Source organism: Vipera berus (genome assembly GCF_964194415.1).
Source record: "Vipera berus genome assembly, chromosome: W".
In the NCBI taxonomy this organism is placed as follows: Eukaryota; Metazoa; Chordata; class Lepidosauria; order Squamata; family Viperidae; genus Vipera; species Vipera berus.
This window is the reverse complement of record NC_138210.1, coordinates 50,800,872-50,822,963: the sequence shown is the minus strand read 5'-3', so window position 1 is coordinate 50,822,963 and position 22,092 is coordinate 50,800,872. Positions and strand designations below refer to the sequence as shown.

The 22,092-nt window shown below is 45.4% G+C and overlaps 1 protein-coding gene across 1 annotated transcript; it reads right to left on the bottom strand.

Annotated features, from left to right (window-relative positions):
- Positions 1-686: 686 nt before the first annotated feature.
- On the bottom strand, positions 687-21,871 carry LOC308676531 (TBC1 domain family member 10A-like). The gene is made up of 9 exons (XM_081342371.1): positions 20,945-21,871; positions 15,504-15,603; positions 15,263-15,370; positions 14,643-14,749; positions 12,423-12,537; positions 11,636-11,701; positions 7,944-8,133; positions 6,527-6,681; positions 687-5,656 (listed from the first exon to the last, which is right to left on the bottom strand). Exons 1-9 carry the CDS (start codon positions 21,790-21,792, stop codon positions 4,967-4,969), a joined length of 2,379 nt encoding a protein of 792 aa, XP_081198497.1. The 5' UTR covers positions 21,793-21,871; the 3' UTR covers positions 687-4,966.
- Between the last annotated feature and the right edge of the window lie 221 nt (positions 21,872-22,092).

The window sequence follows — 22,092 nt, the reverse complement described above, 5'->3', positions numbered from 1 at the left end:
AGCCAGCATGGCTCAGCTTGGAAACCTCTCCCTTTCCCCTCAGCATAGCTGGCTCAGGAATTCTGGGAGTTGAAGTCTACGAGTTATAAAAGAGCCAAGGTTGCCTACCCCTGATCTAGATTCTAGATGGCTGGGGCTACAACTGACAACTACTAGCCAGCATAGCCACTGTGGTGCAGGCATGCTAATTAAAACACTCTGCTTCCCTTCTGCAGGAAACTTGACAGACAGCAGAGATGAGATGTTTATTCTGAAGAATATCTCAAATCTTAGATTTTCTATCCACCAAAAAAGAATAATACTGAAGTGTGTGCTGTGAGCAAACGCCTAGCATACACTACTGTACTTTATTTAAAATGAAGCCAAATATACGTATGAAAATTTAGTGGTGGTGGTGGGGTTTCAGTTGGCAACAAAGACAATGGAGAATCAGGTTCTCAAGATAATCCCAGTATAATTATATATATATATATATATATATATATATATATATATATATATATATATATATATATATATATATATATATATATATATATATATATATATATATATATATATATATATATATATATATATATATATATATAATTATAATTATAGGTATAATTATAATCCCAGTATATTTTATCTTTTACTCCTTGTTTTAGCTTCCACAATATAGTGCTTCATTTTCCTTTCCTACTTCTACCGTTTCCAAGGAAACTTGAACACTCACCAATGTGAGTTACAAATGACTTTCCAGATGATGTACAGCTGTCAATTCACCGTTGGCTAGACCAGGGGCCCCAAACCTCTGGGGCGCGGCCCACTACGAGGCCTTGAGCCATTTGGAACTGGGCCATGGAAGTGGCAAGCGAATATGTGCAGGGGGCGTGTATGCCCGCCGTGCATGCAAATAGGGCTGTGCATGTGAGTGCACTTGCCCGCCACTCATGCAGAACCATCTTCCTTCCACCACCACCACCCCCGTCGGTCCGCAAAGCCAGAAAGATTGGGGGAACTCTGGGCTAAACCCAAAGAGTTGACTTCAACATCTGGAGGGCTACAAAATCACAATGTATGGGCTAGGAAGAGGGGAAGGGATCTGATGGAAATTACTTGTAGAAAAAAAGAGAGATGAAATATTTACAGTGGTATCTTGGTACTCGGCTGCTTTGAAACCCCCCCAATTTGGTACTCGGTGCATTTTGACATGAAAATTTTGTCCCGGTACTCGTGGTTTGTTTGGTACTCAACATACCCAGCTAGAACTTGTCGGTGTCGGCTCTCTTGTAACTCACTATATTCCTTTATGGGGAAAATTTGTTTGGTACTCATCATGCCTCCCAGAACCAATTAACGATGAGTACCAAGGTACCGCTGTATTTCCTTACCAGCATCACAGCCTCCCAGTAAAGGGCTTCCCCAGCCTAATTAAGCTCCTAGGAATGGTTAAGGAACTGCAACCGAAAAGTGTGCAAGTTCAAATCTCCGATGACCGTGGCAGATTCATCATACTTCATATCAGCAGGAAAGCAAAATGAAATTCCACCAGGTGCCCATCCAGGTACTGTTCAAAAGAACAGGATGTGCAATGTGCCCAAAAAACTGGTAAGAGACCCAAGGTATAAAATGCTTTGAAGAGCTGAGCCAAGTGGAGGCTTTGCTGTGAACCAGGACTTCCACCTCTATGCCAGGCCTGTCCACACGAGTCTTGGATGATCGGATCATTCATTTGGCAGCTGCCAAAGGAGCCGTAATCTCCCTTTTCATTTCCTACAGTTTTCCCCTCTGAAGGGGAAAACAAATCTGATGGCACCGCAAGGGTTGGTACAACCTTGGGCATGTTTAGTGGAAAAGCAAACAGTCTCACATCCCTGCCCATTTTGCTCTCTGCCCTTGTAGTGCATGGGATAGAAAGTACGATGAGATGGAGGGCCTAGAAAAACCACAGCCTCTCTAGGACTTGATTTCAGTCACAAATGTCAGAGTATGCAGTTAGCTGTCCAGAAGGAATCTGTCTGACTCCCAGCACAATTTAGTCTATTTAGGGCTAAATCTAAATCACTCTGGGTTGTTTGAATCCACCTCCTTCTGGTTAACCGAAATTTGTATGGTACAGGCTTTCTGAGCCTGGACTTCTTCAATAAACAAAACGCTGCTTTAGATCTGAACAATCCCATAAAAATAAATAGCTTAATTCAGAAATAATAGAACAGAACTGGAAGGGGCCTTGGAGGTCTTCTAGTCCAACCCCCTGCTCAGGCAGGAAACCCTATACTGTTTCAGACAAATGGTTGTCCAGTCTCTTCTTAAAACCTTCCAGTGTTGGAATTTCAGTCCAGTTAATCCTTGGTTAACAAAGACACTCAACAAATGTGGTCTCCATTTTGTTTTGTTAACATTTTTAAACAAAGCAATGCAGGAGGGTGGGGAATCTAATAAAAATGAAGCACAAATTATTAAAAAAAACAAAACAAAGAAAAAGTATTAACAAGTAGGACAGCAAAGAGTTGTTATTTGTAATTTACTGCTTGACCAAATTACGGGCAGTGGTTAAAAAAACCTTTAAAAATAACAATAAGGCATGGGGAGATGATGGATTCCTAATTTCCAGTGTCTGTCCCATTAAATAAGATCAAAAAAATCCCAAGTATCTGTATACATAATTACAATACTGAAACATATATATAATATATGTGTTAAGAGAGAAAAAGTATATACAGAGGAAAATAGTCTTAACAGAACATTTTTGTTAGGGATGTGAATCCAAAGAGAAACTGCTATTTGGTACAGATATATTTGGGGAAGTGAGATTCTGAAACAGGCTCATGATTTTCAAACTATTCACAACTGCAGAGAACATGACACAAGAGAAGGAAAAGATGCTGCGGAAGAATTGGGAACTCACGAATCCAGTATGGACTCATAATACTGTAGCCCAGTCTGGCTTCCAAGGCAGCAAGAATTTTATCTTCCAGTTTCAAACTCCCCAAACCTCTTTCCACCATTCCTAAGCTGATCAACCCTACGGCTTGCCAATATTATTTTCCTAGACTGCATAGAACAGAAACCCAGAGTTTTGACAATTGCCTTCTGCTCCACCAATAAAGGGTTGCAAGGCAGTATCGGCATGTAGTTCCTTAAAAGGAAACAGAACTCCATTGTGGCCGCACAGCGAACCACAGGGGAAAAAATGTCTAGAGCAAAATACATTCCAATTAAATAGTGTTTCCCAATCCTGGCAGCTTTAAGATGTGTGGACTTCAACTCCCAGAATTCCTCAACCACTTCCCCAAGCTGGCTGGGGAATCCTGGGAGTTAAAAGTTGCTAAGGTTGAGAAGCACTGCTTTAAAGGTCCATTTCTGTGGGACAAGGAAATCAAGCATGCATCGTATTTGTTAATATCTACATCAACAAGCTATAAGCCAGTTTTAAACCAGCTTTATCAGCCACTGCTCAAGAAACCCTGTAGGTTTTGTGAAGACGGGAGCAGCAGCACTAAAAAAGGAAAACATTCTCAGTTATCTTCATTTACTATCTAAGTAAATCAGTGAAGATTAAAAACTAATTCTTAAGGAATTTATTCTGTAATGGAGAAGGATCTTTTGTTTTTAAGGGATAGGATTAAAAGCTAAATGTAATCCAGTAACAAACATTTCAATAATTTACAGCTATAGCCATTTGGAGTGAGTTTGCCCAAATCTCCTCTTGGGGACGGAAGTTCTCCCCAAAAGTAAATACCTCTTTTGGACAAAATAGCAAGCAGTCAGACAAAGGTTACCCTCCTAGATTTCTCAGGAATGTTTCTGCCAAAAGCTATTTCTGAAGGGCAGGAAATTGACCTTCCCCCCCCCCCCCCTTCTTTGTTCTGACTGAAACTATTTGACTACATGCCAAAAACAGAGAACCAAAAAATGCAGCCTCTCTTTCAGGCCCAATCTAATTACTTCTCTTTACTTGAGCCAATGCAGCAAACCTTTCTAGAAACTTGAGATTTATTTATTTTTTCCCCCTTGTTGACTGCTAGGAATCCCTTATATACGAATAGCCAACTGGCCAAGCCTGGCTTCCTTAATCTCCCGCCACGGTTTTGAGACAGATTGTTGTAGAAAGCCAAGAGGACCGAGCTTCTCTTTTTTTTTCCTGAATGGTCCAAGCTCGAAGAAGCCACCCTGGTTCCATGTCTGCCTATCAACAAACGGTTCTGAAAAGAGAGGCGATTTGGCCAGGAGACAAGGCAACAAGCTTAGTCTATAGAAAGCCATGCAAGGGGAAGTACCTGTGTGTGTGTGTGAGAGAGAGAGAGAGAGAGAGACAGAGAGATGGATGTTTCCTAAGTGCCTTGTGGAGCCCATCAGCTTGAGGAGAATTGGGGGGAAATATGCGATTAATGTTAAAAGGGCCAATCCACCTTGCAATGGCGGAAAGCGTCCGTTAATATTGGGGAAGTCCATATTTTGCCTCTCTGCTCAGGGAGGTGATGTCACCCCTGGAGTGATTAGACAGTTTTAAAAGGAGGCGGTTCCGTACAAAGTACTTGTTAAAGAGTGCAGTTACTTCCGTGGTTAGGCTCCCAGCTTGGAGGGAACAGAAGAGGGTAGTGCAGTTGCATCTGTCGGTTGTGGTGAAATTCACCCGGGGCCACCAAGTTCCATATCCATGCATGGAACACAGCAGCTACCACACGACCTTTTCTCTCTGGTCGTTACGGTGGAGGACAGCAGGATGGGGGCACTCCAGCCCACCTCAGGCACACGAAAGAGATAAAACACACATGGACCCTCAGTAGTTCTCCTCCAGCACTCTCTCACCTTCAGTCTGGGGGGGTGGGGGGGTTTCCCCACGTCCAATAGTGAGTCCCTTTGGCGTACGTCCCTCCGGTCCTTTGGGCCCTTCAACCACACTGCGTCTCTAGTGGCAGCCATCTTCTTGGTCCTCGGGAATTGTTCAGCCTTGTGTTGTCCCACCCCTCCGCATTATTCAAAAATAAGTGTCCTGGAGCACAGACCCGCCCGGGGTTTCCCCATCTTTTCCATCTTCAGGGGCTGCTTTGGGTTCTTTCTTCCTCAAAGACATCTTTTTTTCTTTCTTTAGCTTGGCCTCCTCTTTGGTGCGTTCTTTCTGCTGCTTCTTCTCCCGCTCCTTTTCCTGCCTCTCCCGCTCCTTCTGCAGATTCTTCTCCCGCTCCTTCTGCAGCTTCTGCTTCTCCTTCTCCAGCTTCTCTTGCTTCTCCCGCTCTTTCTCTTTCCGCTTCTCCGCTTTGTTGCTACTGCTGCTGCTGCTTTTCTTAGGGCCACCTAAGGGGGTGTTGTTGCCGGTAGGGGAAGGCAGGGCAGCATGAAGACCTTCGGATACCACCACCTGGTTCTGGGCAGCAGGAGGGACCGGGGAAGGGGACTCAGCCAGGATACTTATGGAATGAGCCAGGGAGAAGGAAGGGCCGCTGATGCTGCCTAGGGCAACCCTGTGTTTTAGCCCCGTGAGGCTCAGGAGGCTGGCACTGGCAGTCAGGGGAGGGTTCATACGGTAGCGCTCCTCAAGGATGGCTCGCGAGCCATGGAGTCGGCGGGAGGGCTTGTACTGGAGCTCCCCCCGAGTTTCCCGCCATTTTTTTAGCTGGGTGGTATTCTCTCGCTCGATGAGGGCTTCGGTGACTGGAAGATTAATCACCTGAAACAGATGGGAGAAAGAAAGACTTTGTCACGAAGTACATGTAAAACCAGGAGCAGATCTCATTCAAAATTTCTGTCAGTGGAAGCAGATCCTATACATACATACATATACACACACATATATATATACACACATACACATACATACATACATACATACATACACACACACATATATATATATACATACACATACACACACACACACATATATATATATACACACACGCATATATACACACATACACACACACACACATATATATATATACACAAACGCATATATACACACACATACACACACACACACATCATTTAGATTTATATACTGCTTCAAAGTGCTTCACAGCACTCTCTAAGCAGTTTACAGAGTCAGCACATTGCCCCAACACACACACACACACACACACACACACCTAGCAGTGCCCATCACGGCAAAAAAGCCAGGCAAAGCTTATCAGCCAATTTCAAATTACTGCAGAACTACGGTACTCAAGAAGCATTAGGCATCCCAACTAAGTATCTGAGTTTAAAATCCATTAATAAATTCAAAATGTGACTATTTCAGCAGGCTTGAAGATCTCAGAGAAATGGAATTGTGAGATGATGTAAGAGAATGTAATGGGATGACCTTGGGAGTCGAGGACAAGAGACGCTGCCCAGGGAATGGTCAACTGAAGTAGACTGCAGTGTGGCTGGCTCAGGGATTCTGGGAGGTGAAGTCCACTGGTTGTAAAGTTATCATAGCTGCCCATCCCTGGCTTACAGTATATTTGAAAAAAAAACACGTGTTGTTACATGGCCAGAAAACTTCGGGGCAGCAATACAAATAAAGAAAGGCGACAAAGAAAAAAGCTGGGGTTCTCACCTCGTGGACCAAGTATTCCTCCTGCATGGTCTGAACGGGGAGATTTCGCAATTTCTCCATTGTCTCATACATGCCTTGACAAGATCGCAGCTTGTCCACCGAGCCCAAGGTGTTCCGGAGTAGCACTAAGCCCACCCGGAAAATTATCTTCACTCCTGCAAGAACATAAAGAAGGGGAAGGGAGGAGCAAATCAAAGAAAAGGGACACGGGAAGTTGGAATAGAGGGCCAACGGTAGGGCTGCAAATGCAAAATTTAGGTAGTTGAAGGAACCAAAGTCCACTAAAGGACATGTCACGAAGTTTTAAAACAGTCCTAGCTGAATTTGTCTCGCAAAGCCAGCCTCCCATTTTAAGCAATGGGCAACCAATCAGGGGCCTCTGGGTGTTTGTGAAGGTGTACGTTGCGAACTGCTAGGAAAATGTACCACTGAGCCCTGGCTCTAATCTGCATTTTATTGCTTACTAAATGAGTAATCACCATTACATTGTAGAACAGTGTTTCTCAACCTTGGCAACTTTTAAGATGGGTGGACTTCAATGCCCAGAACTCCCCCACCAGCAGGGAATTCTGGGAACTGAAGTCTACACATCTTAATGTTGCCAAGGTTGCAAAACACTGGTCTAAGTGATCTTAATCTGACACTCAAATTGGGAGACAAGCTGGCTGGGGAATTCTGGGAGTTGAAGTCCATCCATCTTAAAGTTGCCAAGGGTGAGAAATGCTGTTGTAGAACAGAAAGGATTCTATAATAAGCTCCTGCACGGAGAATCATTTGGCCCATCCTGAACGTATTGCTATAATCCAATTTTTTGTTTAATAATCCCGGGTTCTAGCACAGAGTCGCTTGGTTGAGGTGGGCTCGATTGAATAAAGAAATAAGAATAAAATAAATACCACAGCTGTGATTCCAAGCATTCCAAGCATTTTGCAAAGACAAGCCTTATGGAATACAATGAAATTCCAAGTTAAAATGCACCAGTCCACACTGGTGACAGACAAAATCCATGTTTTCAATGCCATGCATAATTCACGAACATCTGACTCATCAGCTTAGTTCTCCTGGTAAACATATTGAATGATCCCCAGTACCATTTCGAGAATAATTATGTCAGACCAGATTTGACATCATATAATTCTTCTCTTTCTCTCCCCTCCACCTGTTTTTTTTGTTTTTTGTTTTGTCAAACAGCCATCAAGACTGCCAACCTGCTGGCCAGGACTATTTAAATAATGGTTGGGTAGGTTTTCCTCCATCCAGTGAATTAAAAGCATTTGGGGGGGGAGGAGGGGGTAGAGAATCAGAGACTGCAGAATCACTGTGGTTTTTCTCCCTTCTTGATGGAATCTGCGTAAGGGAAGAAGCAGGCATGCAGAACTTGACAGAAAGCCAAAGAGAATTGAAGGTCACGGCTCACCTTCACAGAAAAACATGTCCCACACGCGTAACACGGAGCACCAAGGCAAGGTCCGGGAGAAGATGCACATAAACCACTCGGTCATATACAAGATGGGGTCGATCTTGTATCTTTTCAGGTGACGATAGGCAATGGGAGACGCTCGTCGGAGAAGTGCAAAGAAGATCTCCCCGTCTAACTGGATCGCCTCCTGAACAAGAAGCACAGATGGGATCTGAGGTGAATTCAGGGGCTCTGGAGGGGATAGCCCAGGGGTAGGCCACCTTGGCTCTTTGATGACTCGTGGACTTCAACTCCCAGAATTCCTGAGCCAGCCATGCTGAGGAGAAATGGAGAGGTTTCTATGCTTAGCCATGCTGGCTCAGGAATTCTGGGAGTTGAAGTCCACGAGTCATCAAAGAGCCAAGGTGGCTTACCCCTGGCCTAGGCCTTAGACCGCTTTATAACTCACGGACTTCAACTCCCAGAATTCCTGAGCCAGCCATGCTGAGGAGAAATGGAGAGGTTTCTGTGCTTAGCCATGCTGGCTCAGGAATTCTGGGAGTTGAAGTCCACAAGTCATCAAAGAGCCAAGGTGGCCTACCCCTGGCCTAGGCCTTAGGCCGCTTTATAACTCACGGACTTCAACTCCCAGAATTCCTGAGCCAGCCATGCTGAGGAGAAATGGAGAGGTTTCTGTGCTTAGCCATGCTGGCTCAGGAATTCTGGGAGTTGAAGTCCATGAGTCATCAAAGAGCCAAGGTTGCCTATCACTGGGATAGCCTGTATTTCCCCCACCAATGCTTTTATCTTCTTCTCCCAGGCCTAAGACAGGGTTTATAAGCTCTGTCAGCAGCAAAGAAAGTTGGGGTGACCAGACACAGAATTGAATAGTATATTGCACCAAGCTATTGTTTGCTTAGCCACCGTTTGCTGAACATAGCACACAACTGGCTGAGTCCGAGACACCAGACTGAGCCCTAAAGCATGGCTCATGTGACATTCCAAACCAAAGTCAAATAAACTTTATGATAGGGGTCATCCCACTACCTGGGGCCCAATACAATCTGCAAGACTGAAGTGGTTGCAACCGTTCAAGGTTCCTGTAGGCAAAAATTATGTTGCTCCTTTCAGTTCAATCCATTAACAAACCCAGATTGCCCTCAGAGGCACGGCAGGGCCCAGCTTTGCCCATCAACAGACACCTGCCAGAACCTGACCTACTCGTGACAGATAACTCATGATTTAACTCAGTCTTAAGATCAGTCACAGAATATGAAATTTCAAGTTGACCCAGAGTGGCAAAGAAGGGGAAGTGAGAAGTTGGAGAAGAAACTTGCCAAAAAAAACCACACAACTGAGATGAGGTGGCCCGACAGAAAAACAAGAGCATTTCTTTGTAAGAAGTACTGATTCTAGCTGTGGAAGGCAAAAAGTTTGCAGGTGGCATCTGTCAGGAATTCCTTCAATGCAAGACATCTATTTTCAAAACTGCTCTGCAAGCTGCACAATCTTGAAAAAAGGATGAGCTCCTTTAAAGAGCTGCAAAGGGGTGGGGGGGTTTTGTCTTCAAATTCAATGCCCTACTGATTATTTTTCCAACTCTGGGCCTCCCACTCTTTTCCAGGAAGTTCCATCCTCCAGTACAACATAGTCTTCTAGTAGAGATAATGCTAAGTCTTCCTTACAACATACCGAGAAGCACTATAATTTCTGTAAAAATTAATAAGGGAATTCCATCCCTTTCAGCCAGATTGGAAACCAACAACTGAATCAGGTACCCTTCCATTCATAAATCCCCCAATACTCTTAAGATTCCACTGCCAAGATTCAGTGAACTATGAAAATTTTTCATCGATGCAACCTATTTTTTAAGTCAACAATGTGTTAAAATCAAAGCTGGTTTGTTAGGCTTCCAGCAAGGCAGTCCTCAATTTACAACCACAACTGAGCCCAAAATTTCTGTTGCTAAGTGATTCGTTAAATGAAGGTTGCCCCATATTACGACGTTTCTTGCCATAGTTGTTAAGTGAATCACGACAGGTGTTAGTAAGTTAGTAACATGGTTGTTAAATGAATCTGACTTCCTCCTTGACTTTGCTTGTCGGAAGATTGCAAAAGGTGATCACATGACCCCAGGACACCGCGCACGTCATAAATATGAGTCAGTTGCCAAGTGTCTGAATTTTGATCATTTGATTAGGGGAAGTTGCAGTGGTCATAACTATGAAAAATGATCATGACACTTTTTTCAATGCCATTGTAACTTTGAATGGTCACTAAATGAACTGTTGTAAGTTGAGGACTACCTGCGCGTTTACTTATTTATTTGTATACATCTATTTTGGCTGTTTTAAAAAAAATCCATCCTTTAAAAAAAGAGCTGTTATGCTATTTTTCTTCTATTTCCAGGACTTTCAGCATTTTAATAAGAAAGGGAAGCCCTAGCGCCGATCTTTACACTGGAAGTTTCTGTGTACAGGTAGTCCTCAACTTATGACTGCAAGCCAGCCAAGATTTTCCGCTGTAAGTTATGATGGTCCTAAGTTGAGGCATCCACCTGACCAACCTAATTTTACAATTTTGTTTTGCAACAGCTCTTAAGCAAATGCCCGGCCGTTGTTAAGCATATCAATTAGCTAACCCGCTGTCTGTTTTTCTGCCAGAAACCATCGTAAATCATAGTCATGTCTCTGCAGGACACTGCAAATGGTCATAAATGTGGGCCAGTTGCCAAGCACTCAAAAGGCAATCACATGAATACAAGGGGGAGGGGGAGAGGGAGGGCGCAGCCATCGGAACCTCAAATATGGGTTGCAAATTCCTTTTGGGGTGGGGTGGGTGGGGCGTCCATCGTAACTTCAAACAGTTGCCAAGCGGCCGATGGTTAAGCAAGGACTACATGCAATACAAAAAGCATTCCCAGTGAAGAATTCTAAACTGCTTTTCTCTATGGCAGTGGTGGCGAACCTATGGCACGGGTGCCAGAGGCAGCACTCAGAGCTCTCTCTGTGGGCACCCGCGCCATGCCCCGGAGGTGGCAACTGTCCCTCTTCAACCAGCCGCCTAATTCGCCAAGGTCCCACGTGGCCGAATGCATCCCGGCACGGCTGGTTTCCCGCCCCGCCCCCTTCCTGTCCCTCCTGGCCTCGCATGCTCTCCTTTTCCTGGGCACGATCCACTGCATCGCCTCCTCAGCTGTCGGCCGACCATCCATCTCGGAAGCAGCTTCTTTGAACTGCTGGTGACGGGCTGTGGAGTCCCAGAGTACGCCTGTCGAGGGGCCGGCAGGCTGTGGCTACTGACGGACACCCCCATGCGCTCGCTGGCCTCTGTGTGCGGGGGCCAGTGGTGTCAGGCAGCAGCAGCCCCAGCCCTTGCCCTGCCCCATGGCAATGGCACCCCCACCCTGCCTCGCCTTACCCCACAGGATGAGTCTCCTGCCTACTGACCCACCTGCCAGAGACCACCTGGAGCTCCCCCAACCCTGCCCACCCCCCACAGGTGTCCCGCCCCATGAGCAACATTAAGGTGACCACAGCCACCTTGGCCACACCCACCCAATCTTCCATGACCACCACAGCCACACCTACCCAGTGGGCCACACCCACCTGGCACCCAGCAATAAGTAAGTGGGTTTTGGGTTGCAGTTTGGGCACTCGGTCTCTAAAAGGTTCGCCACCACTGCTCTATGGGAATGCAGTCAAACTTACCAATCCAGCACTGTAGTATCCAGGAAGATATTTCTCACAGATTTGCACCAGGCACCAGAAAGCTTGCTGTGGAGAGAGACCAAGGAATCTTTAGCCCAGATCATCGCAGCAGCCACAGTTGGGTACAGGGCAGACCAGCATTCTAGCAAACTCCCAGTTAAAACGTTCCAGTGAGGTGAACTAAGCCAGCAAATTCAATTCAGAGGCATTATACCGGCGGTCTTCAAACTTGGCAGCTTTTAAGACTTGTGGACTTCAACTCCCAGAATTCCTGAGCTGAGGAATTCTGGGAGTTGAAGTCCACAAGTCTTAAAAGCTGCCAAGTTTGAAGACCCCTGCATTGTACCTTCCCCAAACCCGGGGCTTCCAGGTTGCTTCAAGTAACACCTTGGAGCTGGTAGCAAAGCCAAAGAAGGAGAACAAAGTCACAATTTGAGAACAGACCCAGATCCCATCATGGTTGACAGTTAAAGTGTAATGGTTATGTTTTAACACTGTACGTGCATGACGCTGCATGGAAACATGGATACTGTCAATGCTCTGGACCCAGTTTCTGGAACTGGTAATGTCCCTCTGGTAGTTCAAAAGGACAGACCCTGGCATGCAACAAAGCAGGATGCCTGGTGCAAAACAAGACTTCCAAGGTGTGGCGACTATTATATATACATGCCCCAACCTGCTAAAATATTCTGAAAATATAAATTAAGACTAGGAAGTGTGGTTCTTTCCCAGAGAAACTACGCTTTCTAAAACTGGCAACTGCAGTGTGAATGAAGCAGCTCCTCACCTCTGCGGGCATATGCATCAGCAAAACTGCAGCTACGGGCGCTTGCGCTTGGCAGTAACCTTCTTCGGGCCGGTAGATGGTATAGGCTTTCAGGATGCGATAGAGGTCCTGCTGCCTGCGATGGAGAAGGATGAAGAGCGTAATTAATTTCACTGAGACTTTTGGACCCTATCGGAGCTCCCTGTTCACGAGACCAAACTCTAGGAAAGCAGAATTCTCTGTTGTGTTTCTTTGGGGGGGGGGTGTTTTAATTAGAAACAGGGCCTGCAGGCTAGTTAATGCTCAGCATTGCTCAGATCATGTGCCAGGATGTTAATGAAGCAGCTAAAAGTGGCACGGCAGACATGAGTTTCCTGATTAACGCTATGTCCCATTATCTTAGGTCTAGAGATGAAGAAAGGCACATCAGAGGTCAGATACCAGGAACAGGTGCAGAGCTGGGGTGGCAGAGGAAATTCAATGTAAGAAAGAGCTGGGCCAGTGATGGCGAACCTTTTAGAGACCGAGTGCCCAAACTGCAACCCAAAACCCACTTACCGTATTTTTCGGACCATAAGACGCACTTTTCCCCTCCCAAAAGTGGGTGGAAAAACGAGGTGCGTCTTATGGTCCAAAGGTAAGCGAAAACACTTGTCTCCCGTTCAGTCAACGCAGTCCATCAGCTCCATTGGAGAGACGTGATTGAATGAAGACGTGGAATTCTCCGCCCCGCCCCTGTGATTGGTCGGCAGGGGAGGAAATACGGACGTGCCTGCCATGCCTTCTGACTGCCTCCCCCTCCCTGCGCGCGCACATTTTCTTTCTTTTACCTCGCTGCTAAAGAAATAGTTTTTGCTAAACTAAACCTCATAGGCGACTTGCCCCAGCAAAGCCGTGAGGAGTTGTCCCTGCAGGTTTCTCTGCGAAGTTTATTGGAAGTGATTTCCCATTTGCAAGATAATACTGCTAATTATTTGAAATTGCTTAGGCATCTTAGAAAACCTATTCAGGGAAAAGAAACTACCGGTACCTACCTACCTACCTTTCTTCCTTCCTTTTCTTCCTTCCTTCCTTCTCTCTTCCTTCCTTCCTTCTCCCTTTCTTCTCTCTCTCTCTCTCTCTTCCTTGCTCCCTCCATCCTCCCTTTCTTCCTTCCTTCTTTCTTTCTTCCTTCTTTCTCTCTCTTTCCTCTTTCTTTCTTTATCTCTCTCTTTCTTCCTTCCTCCCTTCCTCCCTCCTTCCTTCTTTCTCTCTCTCTCTCCCCTCCTTCCTTCCTAGTATACTGGTACTATTTGGTTCAGAATATTTTTTTTCTTGTTTTCCTGCTCTAAAAACTGGGTGCGTCTTATGGTCAGGCGCGTCTTATGGTCCCAAAAATACGGTATGTATCATTGGGCCCGCTGGGTGGCCGTGGCCACGGTGGTAACGGCAGACTGGGTGGGACTAAAAAGTTCAATCAATCAATTCCAACTTTGCGAGATCTTTTCTTTTCCCCCAGAAGTTGAAATTGATTGACTGAACCTTTGTTTTGTTTTTTTGCAAACGGCAGCGGAGACCTAAAGCGAAAAGATTTTATAAAACCCAGCTGAAGGCCTAGGACTGGGGCGACGGTGTGCGTGCCTGGAGAGAGGGCTCTGCGTGCCACCTGTGGCACGCGTGCCATAGGTTCGCCACCATGGAGCTAGACCAATATAGGTAGTCCTCTACTTACAACCCTTTGCTTAGCAACTGTTCACAGTTACAACAGCACTGAGAAAAGTGACTTGCGACCAGTCCTCGCATTTACAGCTTCCCCCGCAATCAAAATTCAGGCCCTTGGCAACTAGCATGTATTTAGGATGGTTGCAATGCCCTAGGATCGTGCGACTGCCGCTGCAACCTTCCCAGCCAGCTTCCAACGAACAAAGTCAATGGGGGGGAGGAAGCCGGATTAACTGAACGAGACTGCCCTGATTTAACAACTGCGGCAATCCACTCAATAACCGTGGCAAAAAAAAAGCTCATAAAATCGGGCACGGCTCGCTTAACAGCCGCCTTCTTTTAGCAATGGAAATTCTAGCTCCAATGGTAAGTCAGTCAAGGAGTTATCTGTTTGCTTACAAAAGTTTCCAAATGAGTTGGGGGATGTCGAGCTGCCCTGGTGTGTAGAGGGAGAACCGCTCTTATGAATTCCGAGAAAGGAAAGGATTGTAGAGCTCTGAGCCCTGGAGCCAAAAAAGATCCCTTCTTTAATTCTCTTACCCGTGGCCTCCCCGAGCTGCAAACATCTCGTGGAAAGGGAATTGCCTGTGGAGGTCCTTCTCGATCACATCCAGCCACTTGGGATCACCAGGCTGACGCTCCAGTTCCTAGCGGAAAAGACAAAGCCAACGAGGAAGGAAAGACGGTGAATTTGGAGGCGGAGACCTGTCTCAGAGAGACTTTTTCCTTTATGCAGTGTGTTTCTCAACCCTGGCAGCTTGAAGAGGGGTGGACTTCAACTCCCCAGAATTCCCGGGAATTGAAGTCCAGTCATCTTCCAAGCTGCCAAGGTTGAGAAATCCTGCTCCACGCGGTCGAATATCAATTGCCGTTCTGGAAAGGATTCCAGGAAGACACCAGGTCAACTGCTTTGTTCCAGCCGCAACTTTCTTCCTTCTCACTCAAGTTATTCGGGAGGGTTCCCAATGGTTAAGTTTAAGGGCTTTTTTATTGCAGTTCATTGCTGTAGCTTGATATCCCCTGTAAGCTACCTCAGAATACGTTGACTTTGGAAAAGCAAGATATAAATGTTACCTATTCGAAATCCGACATTCTGCATTCTCCGAGATAAGACAGTAAGCTTCCCTATTTTAGTAGCCTCAAAGGGTCCATGGAAATACCTCAAATTTTCCTTGATTTTGATCCAAAAGTTCCTTGCTGTTTGAGAGTAGCTGCCATGCTTTGGCACGGAGGGAAGAGGGGATCCCCTTCCGGCACCGCAATTTCACCTGCGATAAAATGAACAACCATTAATAAGTGGAGTTAGAGAGACAGAAATTCAAAGCCCCCCCCCCCCCGCAGAAGTTAAGGCTCTTCTTTATTAGCCAGGAACAGAGGTCTCTAACCTTGACCTCTGCTCACCTTCTGAAATCGACGTGACAGCCACTTATCCCAATGAGAAAACATGTCCAGCCACTTAAGTTCCCTCTGCCTGGCCACGTCCACAGGGATGGTGCTTTCCCTGCAACAACAAAAAAAGCAATTGAGGAAGATGACGAGCTAAGAAATATGCTAGGAATGTGTAGTTGTCTTGCACAATTCTCAGGTTTACTGCTCTTCAGGGGAAGGACTAAGGAGCTATGCAACAAGAAGGATCTGTCAGCCTTGCCTGTATATTATGAGATTTCACACCAACAGAGGCAAAGTAAACTATTTTACTGAGGAAGGGAGGCTAAAACATATAGGGAACGGTTGCTGGAATTGGGCATGTGTAGTTTAACGAAGAGAAGGGTGAGGGGTGACATGATAGCAGTGTTCCAATATCTAAGGGGCTGCCACAAAGAAGAGGGAGTCAAGCTATTCTCCAAAGCACCTGAAAGCAGGACAAGAAGCAACGGATGGAAACTAGTCAAGGAGAGAAGCAACCTAGAACTAAGGAGAAACTTCCTCACAGAACAATTAACCAGTGGAACAACCTGCCTCCAGAAGTGGTGAATGCTCCAACACTGGAAGTTTTTAAGAAGAGACTGGACAGCCATTTGCCTGAAATGGTATAGGGTTTCCTGCCTGAGCAGGGGGTTGGACTAGATGACCTCCAAGGTCCCTTCCAACTACTACTACTAATTATTATTATTATTATTATTATTATTATTATTATTATTATTATTATTATTATTATTATTCGATTCAAACCGTGAAAGACAAAAGCTTGGGATGGTGGGAAATTAAACTTCTCAAAGGCTTATCTATTTTCCCCCACCCCTCCCAGAGTCTTTAGTTCTTGGAAGCTCTGGTCTACAATCCCTAGTTCATTGTGACAAGATGGGTCGCAAACACCCTCTAAACTAGCATGCAGTCATCCCATTCTGAAAATACAAACTTTGTTAGTCTATATTTAGCTAAATAGCCTACAGACACTTATAACGTAACACGTTCTTCACTGTTCGCACGTACACTGTCAGGTGCTGTACATGATAAATAATAATAATAATAATAATAATAATAATAATAATAATAATAATAATAATAATAATAATAATAATAATAATAATCCTGAATGATACTTTTGGCATCTCTCTCTCTCTCTCTTGCCTTATGGTTCCAAGAGGATTATGGGAGAACAGTTCCTTATACATCTGTATCTGTAGAAGGAAAGGCAGAACCTGGGGGTGGAGTGAAAAGAGGGATCAGCCTAAAATCCCTATGAAGCTACAAAGTCCAACACTCCGCCCCGCCCCGCCCCGCCCTCAAAAAGCCTTGACCCTTATCTAACTCTAACCAGTAGAGAAGATCTGTATGCACAGGCATTTAGCAATAAATCAGCTTCATCAAAGGCTTATGTGTGTGGTCTTTCCTGCTGGACAGTATATCTCACTGAATGTTTCTGTTTATGGTTTCTGGGTGCCCATTAACTGCCTCCAAGATCAGCTTATGCACATCACCACCACAAACAAGGCTCACACATAAGCCTCCACCTTAGCAATAAAACAAAGGCATGAAAGAACGTGCAGGGCAGCTGGACCAGTGTGATCTGAAACTAGGAAGCTGCCCTTCAGCCTGCTGTGAGTCACAATTCCCTGAACCTTCCCCCCTCCCCCCGAGAGCTTATGGGGCAATGAGAATTTGGTCAGTTATATGAAAAACTAGAATTGTGTGGCATCCGATTAAAGGTACCCAACTTCGTTAGCTTCGGGCAATGGGGGTTCAGGGTGAGGGGTGATAGTAAAGGAAGATCTAGGCAGGGCTCTCATTAACAAAACCCAGCAAAAAACAGGAAGGGCTGCTTGCCAAGCAGGAAGTGGTGAGACCGATGGTAAAAAAGTCATAGAAATAAATGATCTGAGTGGGCGAAAAGAATACTGTTCTCCCACAGCCACACCAATGGGAAGAAGGCAGTCACTGGTGCCTTTGTGAAGCATATTTTCTGTCAAAAGAAGCAGATGCCCCAACATTATTAAGCAGGTCTTTTCGCTGCCCTAAAGAAGCCTATCGACCAGCCTCCGGTCACTTACTGCCCATGATCGTTATCACAGATGCAATCCTGGACTTGGGTCATTAATGCCAACTCAAACCTGCATCCTAGCGGCACGTGTCCTCCCCTAACCCTTCCAAGCAAGGATAAAACACGAGATAGAAGAGAGATAATTTGGATCACACCGATCAATACCCAGGTCTCAGCACCTGGCCAATTTTATTTGGACTCAAAAGCACGAGAAGGCCTGCTTAGTAGTTGAATTGGACCCCATCAGCAAATCCCAAGGTGATAACGCTAGTCCAGGAAGTCCAAGGAACATTCTGGAAGAAGGCAAAGGCAAAATTTTATATTTGCTAAGAAAACATAGATTTGTGAGGGGAGGGGAAAAAAAGCAAATACTATGGCACGACTAAATTATATCAGACCCATGCTGTAGCTCATGTTTGGTTATTGGAATAAGGTGGGGGGGGGGGGGGGGAGAAAGATGGTTAAATGTAAACTGCAAACCCCCAATTCTAGACTGCTTTTCTAAGCCTCTCTTCCAGTTTAAGCTAGGAATAAAAGTGAACATAACTGGAAAGTATATTCAGAGCTTAGTCAAATACTAAATACTACCTTCTCTTTTTGAACTGTAAGCCAATTTAGTTCTTAGCATATACACATATTTTTTCTGTTGGTTACTCTGGATGTGCTGATCAGCTTTCCTCAAAAAAACAACCCTTTCTGTAGAGGGTTTCCTCTTCACAAGCAGCTGAGAATGACATAAGGTTAGTACAGATGGTTAGGCAGGAATAGCAGCTAATCCACAACCAAAAAGAGAATCTTGCCGCGAAGAAACACCATCGTCCCCTCCCACAGCACGTATGCCAACTGAAACCAAGTGAAACCTACAGTATTTATAATTTATCATGTTAACTTGCTTTGTTATTAGCTGCTTTCCTGCAGGCTCAGGATGGGCAGCAGGCACGCTTCTCTTTTACATGTGTAAATCTATAAGAAACGTTTCTATTTAGCAAAAATTGGCATGGTTTGTTCCATCTCTTATTTTAACGGCAACTTAAGCAAGAGTTCAGAGACAATTCTTTGGAGATAATGCTTATAAACAGCCATTAGCTGCAACAATTTATAACAAGAGTACAGCCTGCGCTGTACCCTATTCCTTTTTTAGAAGAGTAATTTCACCTGCTGGCTGCTGGGAATTAAAAAAATCAACACGAGAAAGTAATTATTATCTTGCCCTGTTTTCTGTTTTCCCTTGAAGGAGGACCGGCTGCTGTTAGACAAAGGGGCAGACGGTAAAGGTTTCTAGAACTAGAAAAACAGTTGTGAAACTTCCTTCAGCATCTCAAAATACCTTAGGCTGAATCTAATCTGCATAAGAAAAGTTGGCATTTGTTAGCAAATCTTTTTCTTTAATGAATGATCAGTTTGAGAGACAACTGCTGCAATTTCTACCTTAGAGCCCAAATGGACACAGTAATGAATGGGTCAATGTCTAGATGTGTACACACACAGAGTGTTTACATCCCACAAGAGATTGGGGTCACAGGGGAAAAAAAATACTCCCTTCCGGTCACCAGTCTATAATAGCCATATGAGTTTGAAAAGCAATGCTAACTGGGTGTAGTTTTGCACCTGCCACTCAAGGATTGTGGAAAGTGGTACATGTTATAATGCTGCCTCTGTGATCGAAGACCACAAGCTCACCGCTTCCCATACTGCTGCATGATAACCTTTTCCACCAACTCTAAAATTCCTGGCTGAAGAGGACGGTTGGGACACTGTGGCAGAGAAAGCAAGGAGAAAAGAAATAGTCAAATTCCAAATGGCAGTGCTCGAAAACTCTTCTGGAACAGCAACACGTGCTTTTTCAGACTACACAAAGAATGCATCAACCGCAGCACAAATTCATTACTGTAGCTGCCACCCTCTCTCAGCTGCAGTCTCATGGGAAATGTAAGCTGATTCTAAAACAATCAGGAGCTTTAAAAGCTGCTTGAAATTAAGGCTTGTGGGATGTGTGCACAGAGCTTTTACAAAATTTATCTAATGGGAGGCAGCATCTTCCTGAATTTATCTAGGCTCAGAAATTAAGCAGAAGCAAGCTTGCAAGAATTTGGATGGGAAATGCTTATATTCACTCTAGTGCAATGTTTCCACACATTTTCAAGTTGCCAAGACTGAGAAGCAGTGCCCCAGCGAAATGTCAGAATTATAGGCTAGACTGGGAAGCAAAAAAAAAAAAAAATTCCAGAAGGCGGTGGCAAGCTACTTATCTATAATTGCCATGAAAACTATAATGTCTTATACATAGCAGATAGTTATCAGACTCAATCTTGGCTTTAAGGCGACTTCATCTTTTTGACGTTTTGACCAGTCAAAATCCTGAAGCAGTAAAAAAATTTTGCTGCTTTTCTTTTTGCATCATTACAAAAGTATGCAGTTACTGCAATAGGGATGATTTAAAGAGAACAGTATGTGGAGCAATTTTCATAACAAGTATTCAGACCAATGAGAAACCGTAGAAAGTCTGGAATTACATTACTGGTGCTCAGAACAAAAGAAAAAAAAATCCATCACACTTATGCGCCAAGCCAAGAAATACAGCCACTCAATCACAATGAAAAAATGTATGAAGCCACACCCCCAAGGACATGATTCTGATTTCACACCAAAGGGAAGAACATGCAAACTGAAAAGGAAAAATATAGTTATGGAAAAGAGGATAGAAATACATCTTAGCTATATATGGAGCAGAGAAATGACTCATTTGGCACATCAGAGAACCAATGTTGCAATGTGATATTTAAATGTTTAAGGAAAAAGAACCTGAGATAGTCCAATTGCCTATTCTATTGGTCCAGGCTACTCACTTTTATGGACCTTCCCTCCCATGCAGAAATGCATAGTGTGTATAGCGTTGTCCACTTCTTTAGAGGAAGTAAAATGCAATTTGTTAGTGTCACCCTTCAAATTTGATGCATGCCAAGTACAGAAAGATCAGAAGGGAAGTTTTTTGCTGAAAACCAATAAGATGTTTTTTCATTATTCCTTCCTGAATGCTAATCAGAAAAATGAAGCATTGTATCTCCCTAGAACATTATATCCCAGAGTCACTACTCTCAAACTAGAAAAAAGTCATTTAAGAAAGCTGATCAATAATGGACCACTGATACTCTTTAACTTAGCGGCAGCGTAATCAGGATAGTACTTAAGACACAACTACTTCTCTTGAGTTGGCCCACCGAGCAGAAATTTGAAACTCTCCATTATCAGCACCCTAGTCCAAGTGAGAGTGATGCCCATCACTGGACTAGTTTGACTGGGATAAAGCATTTCTTCTCCCCAGCATAAAAAGGCCATTATAGTGGTACCAACCAATACTCACAGTGTAAAAGAATACTGGCTGCCCCCCAGGAAGCCATATTTATCAGTCTTACGGTAGGCAAGTCCATTGATTTCAGAATCGGACCCCAGAGAGCTAGCATCGTCAAGAAAGCCAGGACCAGTCAGTGACTCCAACGTGCCTGACATGAGACTAACAGAATCTAAATAACTCAAAGTATCAGAAGCCGGAGGGGCTTTGGATGCAGTCGTGCCCAGACTAGACTGGGAACCCATGTCTTGAGACGGCCGAGAAGCGGGAAAGTCATGCGGTGTGAAGCCCTCTGGAGATGTCGGCGAAGTCTTCTCCGGTGGGGTCATAGGACTTGGGGCCACCACGATCACGGTCGGCGAAGCCGGTGGAACCTCCTGGGATTTCACTACCGCGTCTCTTGGCAAAGCCCCGGGCGATGACATCCCCACGCCGTCACACACAATAGCCTTGGCGATGACAGGAGCCACCGAATTGACCACAGGTGCCGCGTCTGCTGAAAATCCATCTCCTGCACCCAGGGCTAGGCTTTCAGACCTCCCCTCTCCAGGATCTGCCCCATTTCCGGTATTGTTGGCCACAAGGGTCATCTCCCCGATCATCGTGGTTAACAACGTCACCTCTGTAGCGTTGCAAGGCGCTGCCGGGGTCGTCGGGCCGGTTGGCAGAGTGGCTTCTCCGGGATCCATGGCGGTGGTTGCATCATTGGCTGTGGCCAGTGGCAAACCTGGCTTGCTGCCGTTCGCAGCCACTTCTAAGGCCTCGGGAGTCGGGGCCCTCCGCTTGAGAACGTGGAGGACCGAACGAGAGGCCTGGGGTCGAGGGGGCGGCGAGGGGGGATCCCCAGAACCTGTCTCCATAACAACGGCCCCCCTCCCCCCCAATGGGGGGGACGCGGCCTGGTCGCCCAGCCAATGCCTGAGCGACGGTGAGGGAAGGGAAGAGAGGAAGGAAGCCCGAAGCTGTGCGGCTCCCTCTCCCGCCCGCCCGCCTACCTAGACGGCGGCAACGACGGCGGCCCCTCCGGGAAAAGAGGGAGCGAGAACCAGAGCGCGAGCGAGAGCCACCCGAGTTGCGCACGCATTCCAGGGTGCCCTGGCCGACGTTCACCCAATGAACAGCGATGAGGAAGACGGGTTTATCCAATCACCCAAGGAGTT

Coding starts and splice junctions, on each gene's coding strand:
- LOC308676531 (XM_081342371.1), bottom strand. CDS start 21,792: ATGGAGACAGGTTCTGGGGATCCCCCCTCGCCGCCCCCTCGACCCCAG. Junction 15,371..15,503: donor TGTCACGTCGATTTCAGAAG/GTGAGCAGAGGT, acceptor ATTTTATCGCAG/GTGAAATTGCGGTGCCGGAA. Junction 14,750..15,262: donor AAAATCAAGGAAAATTTGAG/GTATTTCCATGG, acceptor CTTTTCCGCTAG/GAACTGGAGCGTCAGCCTGG.